A 12,372-nucleotide genomic window follows, 5' to 3' on the forward strand; every position below is an offset into this window, starting at 1 on the left:
AGGCTTCCGCAGCTTGTTCAGGTTTACCCATTCTCGCGGGTGGCTTCTGCGGTTCCTAGAAAGGTATCTGGACTTCTGTTCTTTGGAGGATGGCTCCTGCAGCAACTGTGAGTGACTCGCAAAAGATGTTAAATGGGTCAAGGATTTGGGTCTTTTCCTGACCCTACCTCTATAATATCCAAACTATGATTCCTAAACCAATAATAATATTATATTTATATATTTACAACTTGATTAATGACACTCATGACTTTCACTTTTGTTATCAATAATAGAAACTTTCATTTGCGTCGTTTCGAAACAGTTCAAAACATTTTGAATGAGAATGAAATCAGCCAATTGTTCATTAGCACAAAGTTACTTTTTAGTTAGAGTTTGTCTGCCCTCAAAAACAAAAGATAATTTAGAAGTGTGATTAGTCAAACTACCGATACAACTTATTATCAATAAATTCTCAATAACCAATTCATATTTTGGATTTATTAAAATCAGATTACCTGAAAACAAGATAAACAATTGAGAAAAAATGTTTTTGTCAATTTGATTTTAATTAAAATAATAAATAATAATAAAAATAAATTAAAAAAAACTGACTTACGTTGCTTTCTTTATCTTTTTGAGGAGATAACGAACACAATTGCAAAATTAACAAATCGGGAAACATTTGGCGCACTTTAAGATATATCGTACCACATCATTCTAACATACGCCAGATGTCTTGTGTCAGTTAACATAAATAAAAGAGGCAAAGTGCACGATAACCCACTTCTCTCTTTCTCTCTCACCGGAGCTCCGGCGGTCAACGGCTTCACATCGGTGGTCAACGACTTCACATCCCACAGGTTCTAATCCTCATAAGTCTCTTCAGTTTCATCAATTTTGCCCTAACCCCAAATTCTAGGGTTTCAATTCCAATTCTAGGGTTTCAATGCCAATTAAACCATTCCTGAGTAGTTATCGTATTCTGAATGCTTGTATTATGCTTGTGAATTTTTAATTGTTGATTGTGATAGTTAGTGGTTGTAATGAGGGACGTGGAAGTGCCTAATTGGCTCAAGGACTTGCCATTTGCACCTGTATATTACCCGACCGATACCGAGTTTGCTGATCCGATAGCTTATATATCCAAAATCGAAAAGGAAGCGAGTAAATTCGGTATATGTAAAGTTATCCCGCCGTTACCGAAGCCGTCGAAAAAGTATGTTGTTAGTAATTTAAACAAGTCGCTCTCGAAGAGTCCGGAGTTGGGGAGTGATGTGGATATGAACGACGTGAGACGGAATGGTGTGGTGAGTGACGGGGAGGTTCGGGCGGTTTTTACGACGAGGCATCAGGAGTTGGGGTTTGGTAAGGGGTCGGGTCAAGATGTTGGTTATGAGGTTAATAAGCAAGTGTGGCAGAGTGGGGAGATTTACACGTTGGATCAGTTTGAAGCGAAGTCGAGAACGTTTGCGAGGAACCAGTTGGGTGTGGTTAAGGAGGTGTCTCCGTTGGTTGCGGAGTCGCTGTTTTGGAAGGCGGCGTGTGAGAAACCGATTTATATTGAGTATGCGAATGATGTTCCGGGGTCGGGGTTTGGTGAACCGGTGGGCCCGTGTAGGTTTTTGCGTAAGCATAGGAGGAGGAGAAGGGCGTTTAGTAGATACAATAAAGATTGCTCGGATAATAAAGAACACGTAGATGATAAAAGTCATACAACCGACAAGTGTGAGAATCAGAAAGGTGAATCTGTAAGTTCTTCGGTGGATGTGCTAAAGAAAGATGGTAATGATTTGTCGGAGAGTGTTGGTGACGTTGAAGGGACATCTGGATGGAAGCTTTCTAACTGTCCATGGAGTTTACAAGTGATTGCACGGTCACCTGGATCGCTTACACGTTTCATGCCAGACGATATTCCAGGTGTCACTTCTCCAATGGTGTATATTGGCATGTTGTTCAGCTGGTTTGCGTGGCATGTTGAAGATCATGAGCTTCACAGCTTAAACTTTCTTCACATGGGGTCTCCTAAAACATGGTATTCGGTCCCTGGGGATTATGCGTTTACATTTGAGGAAGTGATTCGTTCAAAGGCTTATGGTGGTGGCATTGGTCGGTTAGGTATGGAATATTCTTACCCTTACATGTATCATGATACTTTATTGTTACATTGGCAATAGTGAACCCTACATTTGTCATATTTTGTTAAACAGCTGCACTAACATTATTGGGAGAAAAGACTACTCTTTTATCACCTGAAGTTGTTGTTGCATCTGGTATTCCATGTTGCAGGTATTTTATTATTCTTGTTTGAAAGTCAATGCTATTATTTCTTGTACCTCATTTTTACTTATGGGCAAAGTTGTCACCTTATAGATGACAACTGTAATAATGTAAAAGCTATAGTGAATTTTTCTTCTTTTATATACAGGTTAGTACAGAACCCTGGTGAATTTGTAGTGACTTTTCCAAGGGCTTACCACATAGGATTTAGCCATGGTAGTGTTTGTAGCAGTTTCCACATAAATATTTAATAATGTATATATTGTGGACTAAAATATAATTTCATTTTTATTAAGGTTTTAATTGTGGGGAAGCTGCTAACTTTGGGACTCCAAAATGGCTTTCGGTAGCTAAAGAAGCTGCAGTACGCAGAGCTGCCATGAATTTTCTTCCTATGCTTTCACATCAGCAATTGCTTTACCTACTAACAATGTCATTTATTCCAAGGTAGACTACATTAATTCATTTAACGTAATTGTTATTTATGTAACACATAGGGTATGGTATAACATTCTTCAAATGTTCTAATGGCAGAGTGCCAAGATCCTTACTCCCTGGGGTACGGAGCTCTCGCTTGAAAGATCGCCAAAAAGAAGAACGTGAGCTTTTGGTTAAGAAGGAATTCATAGATGATATTTTGAAGGAAAATAAACTGTTAAGTAATATTCTTCAGAGAAACTCATCTTACCGTGCGGTCCTGTGGGATCTTGAAGCCCTGTCACCATCTGTTATTAAAGAATCTGATGCCACCAATATTGAAAATGCTCAAATTCAAAAGGAAGATTATTATTTGGATCCTGAGACAATTGCTCATATAGAAGATGATGACATGTCGAGCGATTTTCAAATTGATTCCGGGACGTTACCGTGCTTGGCTTGTGGCGTACTTGGTTACCCTTTTATGTCTGTTATACAACCATTAGAAAAGGCGGTTGTTGATAATACAACTGTCATGGATAAAGGATGGAATGTGTCTAAAGGGTATTCAAGACCCCGGATATTTTGTTTAGAGCATGCTAGTAAAATTGAAAAGCTGTTGGACTCTACGGGTGGAGTAAAACTGCTTATAATATGCCATTCAGGTGATTGTTTGACTTCAGTTTTTACCTTTTTTTCAATGATTGGACTTGTTGGCCTGAGTTTGACTTTTAACTATGCTTTTGTAGATTTTCAGAAAATTAAGGTTCAGGTTTCAACCATTGCAAAGCAAATTGGTAGCTCATTCTGTTATAACGAGGTTCAATTAGACGATGCAACACGGGATGATTTGGACCTGATAAATCTTGCAGTTGACAATGAGCAACAAGAAGATGAAGCTGTAGAAGATTGGACAATGAAATTGAACGTTAATCTTCGCCATTCTGTTAAACTCAGCCCTAAATTATCAGCCGACAAGATACATCATGCTTTGTCTTTGACTATGGATGCATTATTTGCTGACACGACCCCTGCCTCAAATGTTGGCCCGTGTACAAAGATACTCACGTGGCTACCTACAAAATCCCGCTCTAAAAGAAAGTCAAACCGTGCAGTCAAGAAATTGTCAAAGCCCGTTTCTGTGGAAAAAGATGTGGAGGTCAAAGAAACGTCTGAACCTCAAATGCCTAAAAAAGACAAGTGTTTAATTCAGTATTCAAGAAAAATCTTCAAGTCAAAACCGCAAGACCCAGTAACCCATTTCAGCAATAACCCAAATGAGGTTGGTTTTTCGGTTTCTGGTGATTCATCAACTCTTGTAAAACCTAGTACAGATGCTACCACACACACTTCCATGGAAAATGATGGAATCGAAAACAATGATATGAATGAAGACACCAGCGTGCAAAAAGAAAATAATGTAGTGGTAACTAAAACCGATAGTGTAGAGCAGGGTAGTGATGAAGATGGTTTGATGCTAGACGGGTCTGAATTGACCAAAACGGGCGGGTCCTCTTCTGATGAACGCGTTACTGATTCAAACGATACGGTAACGAAAAATGACGGCAATACCCTTGTTTCAAGTTCAACAAGTGGGAGAAAAAGGAAGAGAGAACTGGACTCGCTGCAAAGAGATGAAAAATCCACTTTTGATGGTTTTATAAAAAGCCCATGTGAAGGATTGAGACCTAGAGGCCGTAAAGAGTTATTTACCAGAACAAAAACAGTCTCAGAAAAACCTGCGAAGAAATCAAAAGTTCCCGATGCAACAGCGAAGCAACCGAAGCGTTCCAATGTTAAAAACCCTGAAAAAAACGCACACAAGTGTGACCTTGAAGGTTGCAAAATGAGTTTCAAGACTGGAAGAGAGCTAAGCTTGCATAGAAAGAACAAGTGTCCCCATGACGGGTGTGGAAAGAAGTTCAGTTCACACAGATACGCGGTGCTGCATTTACGGGTCCATGAGGATAGTAGGCCTCTAAAATGCACTTGGAAAGGCTGCAAGATGTCATTTAAGTGGGCCTGGGCCCGGACCGAGCATTTACGGGTTCACACCGGAGAGAGACCATATGAATGCAAAGTTGAAGGGTGTGGGTGTACCTTCAGGTTTGTTTCCGACTTTAGCCGACACAGAAGGAAAACCGGGCATAAAAAGTCCTGAAATTGCTTGTTCTAATCAGGGGTAGTTTCGTAAATCTGCAATTGCAAAATATGGTGGCGGGTTTATTGAGAAGGAAGAAGCAGGATTGAAGAATTGTGTGTTAGTGTAACCTTTTGTTGGAAGTTTATTTCTAAGCTTAGGGGTAGAATGGTAAACTAGGATTCAGTTAAGCTGACTCATTTAGTAGTTGAAGATTCAGATTCTTTTGTTTTGTGTTGTTTTATTGAATTGGTTGTGTACAGTATCATATGCTGCTGATAAATTCGTGTTGAAAATGATAAGGTTCAGTATTAGGGTTTGGAACTTGTAGCTGATTTTCTTGTAATAAGTTGTTTTGAGTCTTTGAAAAAAAGGGTGCTATCTAATTAGCTAACAAATAAAATCAACAAAAAAAGAAAAATTAGAACTAGAGAACCTGATATGTGATATGTTAAATTCGATTTAGAGAAATGTGATATTTAGTTAAATTATAGAGATTGAGAAGCCGATGAGAATGCTTTGAGCGTCATGCTTGATGAGAATGCTTTGAGCGTCATGCTTTAAAGTCTAGAAGTATTTTGTACATGTGTTTTTGTTTTGTTGTTATTTAAAATATTAATACGTAACACCCTATTGTGACCACGTGACTATGCTAGCGATGTATAACCAGCAAGCACTAGGGTTGTCATTTTTAGCCGCAACTCGAAATCCGACCCGAATAACTGTTAACCTGAACTCGAAAGTACCTGTACTCATGAAACACGAACCCTAATCTAACTGTTAATGGATATCAGTTAGCATATTATAAACAGATATTAGAACAGAGAATTGGGAGAAATAGACTTATATTTCACACCCTGAACTATAGCATAGATTACATATTTATACTAGATGAAAACTAATATAATACTATACAAGTTGCAACATTATTGGGGGCACTTGCAGAGATAACTTGCTGCTATATTATATTATCAAAACCTGCTGAGATAACTTGCTACTACACTCTATATCCAAATTAGTCAATTCTTTTTATATTATATTCTCCAACACTCCCCCTCAAGCTGAGGCATATATGTTAATCATGCCCAGCTTGTTACAAATATAGTTGATTTTGCCTCCGGGTAAGGCTTTGGTGAATACGTCTGCTAGCTGATCTCCACTCCTTACGTGGGGGGTTTTAATTGTTCCATCTTCAAGTTTTTCTCGAGTAAAGTGAATCACTTTCTATATGCTTGGTTCTTTCATGGAACACTGGATTGTTTGCAATATGAATTGCTGCTTGATTATCGCACCAAAGGTTCATTGGTTGTGCTTGCTTAAACCCAATTTCGCTGAGAAGATTCCGAACCCAGACTAGTTCACAAGTAGTCTGCGCCATAGCTCTATATTCTGATTCTGCACTTGAACGAGATACAACACTTTGTTTTCTTGCTTTTCCACGACACTAGATTGCCTCCCACAAGAACACAATAGCCGGTGGTAGAGCGCCTGCTTGGGTGGGGTCACCATTATAATCAGCATTAGTAAATCCTTCTATTGTATGATGACCATTGTTTTGATATAAGATTCCATGACCTGGAGCGCCCTTCCGATATCTAAGAATGTAACACACAACTTCCCAATGTGAGGTTCTAGGGAACGACATGAACTGGCTAACCACACTTACAGGATAAGCAATATCTGGCCTAGTAATAGTAAGATAGTTCAACTTGCCAATGATTCTTCTATACTTCTCGGGATTTGCCAGAAGATCGCCTTCATCTGCTTTCAACTTTGCATTTGGTATCATTGGCGCATCACAAGTCTTTTCTTCAATCATTCCAGATTCTTTTAATACATCTAAGCAATATTTTCACTGATTTAAACATATTCCCTTACTGCAACGAGAGACTTCGATCCCTAGAAAGTATTTAGTGTTCCTAGATCTTTTGTTTGAAACGTGTTCCAAGGAACCCTTTCAATTTCTTTATACCGATTTCATCATTCCCAGTGATTACTATATCATCTACGTATACCACTAGAAGAATACACCCTGATTTTGAAGATTTAAAGAACACTGAGTGGTCATATGAACTTCTCTTTAACCCAAATTCAGTAACCACGGTACTGAACTTTCCAAACCATACACTTGGAGATTGTTTTAGTCCATACAGAGATTTCTTTAATCTACACACTTTGCATGACTCCCCCGGAGCAACAAACCCAGGTGGTTGCTTAATATAGACTTCTTCCTTTAAATCACGTGTAAGAATGCATTTTTAACGTCAAGCTATATGTTGCAGCTAAAGAGATGAACAAACGGACATATGATAGCTTGGCTACAGGAGAAAAAGTTTCTGAATAATCCAAACCATATGTTTGAGCATAGTCTTTTGCTACTAACCAAGCTTTTAATCATGCGAGAGAACCATCAGGATTAACTTTAACAGTATATACCCATTTGCAGCCAATTGCCCTTTTGTTGACTGGTAAATTTACAAGGGACCAGGTATCATTCCCTTCGAGGGCTTCCATTTCTTCAATCATAGCTTTACGCCAACCAGGGTGATCAAGTGCTTCACTTACAGTTTTGGGAGTCAAAATGGAATCGACTGTTGCCACGAATGCCTGAGAGGCTTGAGATAATTTGTCATATGAGACAAATGAAGCAATGGGGTACGTACATGCACTCTTACCTTTTCGAAGGGCAATTGGAAGATCGGTAAATTTACAAGGGACCAGGTATCATTCCCTTCGAGGGCTTCCATTTCTTCAATCATAGCTTTACGCAAACCAGGGTGATCAAGTGCTTCACTTACAGTTTTGGGAGTCGAAATGGAATCGACTGTTGCCACGAATGCCTGGGAGGCTTGAGATAATTTGTCATATTAGACAAATGAAACAATGGGGTACGTACATGCACGCTTACCTTTTCGAAGGCCAATTGGAATATCGGTATCAGGTTCGCTTTCAGAAGATTCATTTGGTGAATCTGTCGGCGAATCAGTTGGTTTGGGAACAGAATCAGATATTGATTTGTTTCGCCTTTGATATACTTGAATAACAGGTTGGTTGGGTTTGGAAGGCTGTTGTAAGACAACTGGCTGCTCGACACTTTGGGAATGGACAGACTCGAATGTTTGGGGCTGAATAGATTTTGGTTGGACAAACTAAGGTGTTTGAGACTGAGCAGATTCTGATTGGGCAGACTCGGATGTTTGGGAGTGAGCAGACTCTGGTTGGGCAGGACTGTTAATTGGTTGAGATGGTGGCAACACAGTTTGAGGATAGGATAGAAAATTGTCATCAATGAGAATAGCATCTTCCTTGGATGGATGACTATGTGGTATGGTAAAGAAAGGAACATTTTCATGAAACATTACATCCCGAGATACTAGGTATCGCTGAAGAGCAGGAGAAAAGCATTTGTAACCTTTTTGTAAACGACTATAGCCAACAAAGACACATCTAAGGGATTTTGGATCTAATTTGGTGAGATGTGGACGGGTATCCCGAACATAACAAGTGCTTCCGAATATCTAGGAGGAACGGGATACAAAGGTGTCACACCTCGACTTAGGGCCTGGATGCGACGCCCGTTAGTTGGTATCCGGTTTTGAAAATATATCAAAGTTGCGGGTTATTAGCGGAAGTCTTTAAAATTTTAATATTTATTTATATAAAATAATGAGTTCAATTACCCATTTCAATATTTGACAAAATATGAGCGAAAGCCTTTTTAATAAAATATTCATTTATAAAATGTCGGGTCAGAATACCCGTTTTGTTATTTCAATACATGTTATTTCAAAATATGATTCTTTACAATATTTAACTAAAATATCTGAGCCATCATCACCTCTATGACTATGTCTCCAATCTTCTATCAGTTCCTGTCTGTCAGTTCTATTCTTTATAGTTCCCTGAAACGTGGGGGAAAAATACGTCAGCACACAGCCAGTGAATGACGCTGACTCAATAATACCAGTGTGTAAAAAATAACAATACCTTTGTGACAATACTCATTAGGCACCCAACTCAATTGGGTTACAATTACCCTAAGTACATGTACAATTAATTATATACACAATATCATTTCTCTGATCAGTTCCGTAGACTACCAGAGGCATGTTTGATGATATGCATGGCCTCGGGGAAATCCGAGTCACCATGTATGTATGGATCCAGACACATGTATACTCTTAATTTGAGTATGCCCGTTTCTCATTATTGTAGCACAAAGTTTTAAGGATTCGTAAATCCTATGTAAACAGTTCAGACTTTAAAAGAGTTGTAAAAGTTTAGGGCGTATTCACCTGTTATGATTGTAATCAGTTTCTGACACTGATTCCTGTATATTGATCAGTTTCGGTTACTAACCCCTTTCTGTAAATCAGTTTCTGTTAATGATTCCTGTTTTTGTTTTCAGCTTTTAGATTGATTGATTGGCTGTTATCTCGGACCTATAGTACGAGTATAACGTTTGTATAAATATCTAGATCAACGATCTAGCTTCAGACCCCGTAGTCTGTTTTGTATAACTGTAACCTTGATAATTATTTGTTTGTATAAAACATTTGGACCTTTAGTCCTTTTGTTTAATAATTATATGTCAAGTTTCTTCTTCAAGAAGAAACGTCTATACCAGGTTTCTTCTTCAAGAAGAAACATTACTTTATCTATAACCTGTGTGAATGAATAGTATCTTTCTTGATCATTAAGAAATACTATTTTAACTATACCCTTTGCCTGTAAATGATTACGTTTCTTAATCGTGAAGAAACAATAATTTAACTATAACCTTTGCTTAGGAAAAGTTACATTATACTTAACAATGATCAAGCTTCAGGCTATACCCCCGACTATGGTCTAAGCTATTATTATAATAATAAAATAATATCTTAATCAGAACCCCTACCTCGTACGGGTGTTTGGAGTTAAATCCCTATGACTGATCGAGCAGCACCTCTACTTTATATCGCGTACTAGAGCTTAGACTATCAGAGCTTCGGAGCTTGGCACATTCCACGAGGTCGGCACGCAAACCGAGGCTAGTGTGTGTGTAGAAGTGTGAAAAATGTGTTGGAGGTGTGAGTGATGAATGCCGTGACCACTCCCTTTTATAGCCGAAATTGGGTACCATCGCGTAGTGTGATGGTCCCTTGTCTTAAGCCATCGCGTAGCGCGATGTCAGAGAACGATGCGTGGCTGCTGACTCAGCCCTAGCGTCTGCCACGTGTCCCCTGGTCGCGACACGTGTTGCTGCGTCATCACAGGCCATCGCATAGCGCAATGGTCTTGAGGCTGGGCTCATCGCGTAGCGCGATGGGTTCCAGAATTCAGATTTTTATTTTTAGTCCCTCGTTTTTGATAATTTGCCACTTCTTGATCATACTTCCATCTTCCAAAAATACTAAAGCGGCCCTTATGCGGCTCGCGGCGATGCGGAGCGTGCAAAGTGCGCCATCAAAACGCCACATTACGCACGAGTCCGTGCGCGTCGGGTTCGCACCCTCCGCTAGGACTATGGAGAATGGTTAGCCACATTAAAACATTTCTATGGAAACTTGCTTCCTTATAAAGAGCTTCCATTTCTTTGTTTGTTTCCATGTGGGATGAAAATTCCATTCCTATTTCCTTATCATAAGAATGCTTTGTTTTTCTTATCTTATTCTTCCCATTACTTGCCTTTGAAATTATTTTTAATCCTTCAACTTCCAAAGTTGATATATTTGGTCCAAAATAAATATGGGTTTTTCCTAGATGTTACAAAAGGTTTTGTAGGAAACAGGACAGAGTATGGAATATCCTCATTGAGAACGACTGATGGCATGCGATTTATAAGAAAGCATGCCGTGGAGACTGCATCTGCCCAAAATGATTTTGGAACATTCATTTGAAATAACAGAGCTCTAGTTACTTCAAGGAGGTGTCTATTTTTACGTTCAGCCACTCCGTTTTGGGCAGGTGTATCGACACATGAGGTTTCATGAAGTATCCCATTTCGCAAGAAATAAGATTGAAATGGTTCCGATAGATATTCTTTAGCATTGTCGCTTCGTAATGTACGAATTGATGCATTAAACTGTGTTTTAACTTCAGCATGTAAGTTGCAAAAATGGGAAAATACTTCAGAGAGATATTTCATAACATATATCCAGGTTACACGAGAATAGTCATCAACAAACGTTACAAAATAATTGAAACCTAGTTTAGAAGTAATAGGACAACGACCCCAAACATCAGAATGGACCAACTCGAAAGGGGACGTAGCCCGCTTATTGACTCGAGGACTTAGAGGTACATGTTGGTGTTTAGCAAACTGACATGACTCACATTGCAAAGATGACAAACTAGAAAACTGGGGACATAATGTCTTCAGACTTTGGATAGAGGGATGACCTAACCGACAGTGTGCTTGTAATGGTGATGAGCTTGGACAAGCTAGAGAATAGGGTGTCTGTGTTTCAAGTATATACAGGCCATCTGATTCCCTTCCTTTACCAATTATCCGTTTTGTGAAAAATACAAAAACCAAGATAAAATAAAGCACTACAATTCAGGTCACGAGTGATTTTACTGACTGATAGTAAATTGAATGGGAAACTGGGTAAATTTAAAACTGATGACAGATGAATTGAGGGAGTAATATTTGCACTTCCTGAACCGAGAACTTTTGGAGTTATTCCATCAGCAATGGTGACGTGAGATGATTGTGAATGATTATGAAAATTTGAAAGGAGTTTGTGATTACCAGTCATGTGTTCAGAAGCTCCAGAATCAATGACCCATTTGAAAGTAGTAGTAGATTTACCTGCCTCAGCAAATGTGGCAGTTGGATTTGTGTTGGGCGGAGTCATGTTGGGCTGATAGACAACTTGCTCATCTTCTGAGTTGCCTTCATTATTGTTTGCTGCTAGATGAGCGAAAGAGTTTCTCGCGTTTCGAGCTAGTCTTTTCTTACAATTGTACTTGGTATGCCCAAACTCATGACAGTAATTGCATTCAACATTTCAATTGCTGTTTGCGGGAGTATAATCTCTTTGACCAGGGTTATAATTGTTGTAACCACCACGTGAGTTACTTTGATATCTGCCTCGTGGACTACTATGATAACCACCTCTTGAGCTCCCATGAAATCCTCCTCTTAATCCTCCTCGGCTGACCAGTGCACTGTTATGAGCTGATGGATTTGGAGGTGGAATGCTTTCATGACGTAGCATTCGAGCAAATGTCTCTTGGAGAGATGGAATTGTTGATTCATTTGAGATCGAATAGCATCAAATTCCGGTCGTAAACCGGTCAGAAAACTCATCACCGCTATTTGTTCTCGTTGGGCTTGCATTACACGTACATCAGTGCTGAGGGGTAAAAGTGTGTTTAGTTCCTCATATGTTTTCTTGAATCCCATCACATACGCCGTTAGGGATTGATCAAGTTGCTCCCCCCTATGGAAGGACTTGCAAACATTGTATATTCTAGACATATTGCTCTGTCCAGAATATAGAAATTTTCTTTGACATATTCACAATGATTGATGAGTGACAGAACAGACACATCAATAGAGTTCCTGATTT

General features: G+C 39.1%; 1 protein-coding gene across 1 annotated transcript; it reads left to right on the plus strand.

Annotated features, from left to right (window-relative positions):
* The first annotated feature begins 827 nt into the window (after positions 1-827).
* On the plus strand, positions 828-4,886 carry LOC143548561 (lysine-specific demethylase ELF6-like). The gene is made up of 7 exons (XM_077039682.1): positions 828-842; positions 1,018-2,097; positions 2,190-2,268; positions 2,408-2,475; positions 2,556-2,706; positions 2,794-3,341; positions 3,426-4,886. The coding sequence occupies exons 2-7, from the start codon at positions 1,026-1,028 to the stop codon at positions 4,835-4,837; spliced, it is 3,330 nt and encodes a 1,109-aa protein (XP_076895797.1). The 5' UTR covers positions 828-842; positions 1,018-1,025; the 3' UTR covers positions 4,838-4,886.
* Positions 4,887-12,372: the final 7,486 nt, after the last annotated feature.

This window comes from Bidens hawaiensis, unplaced genomic scaffold (assembly GCF_021521415.1).
Source record: "Bidens hawaiensis isolate Kalapana, Puna unplaced genomic scaffold, B.hawaiensis_p1.1 tig00015194_1, whole genome shotgun sequence".
NCBI lineage: Eukaryota > Viridiplantae > Streptophyta > Magnoliopsida > Asterales > Asteraceae > Bidens > Bidens hawaiensis.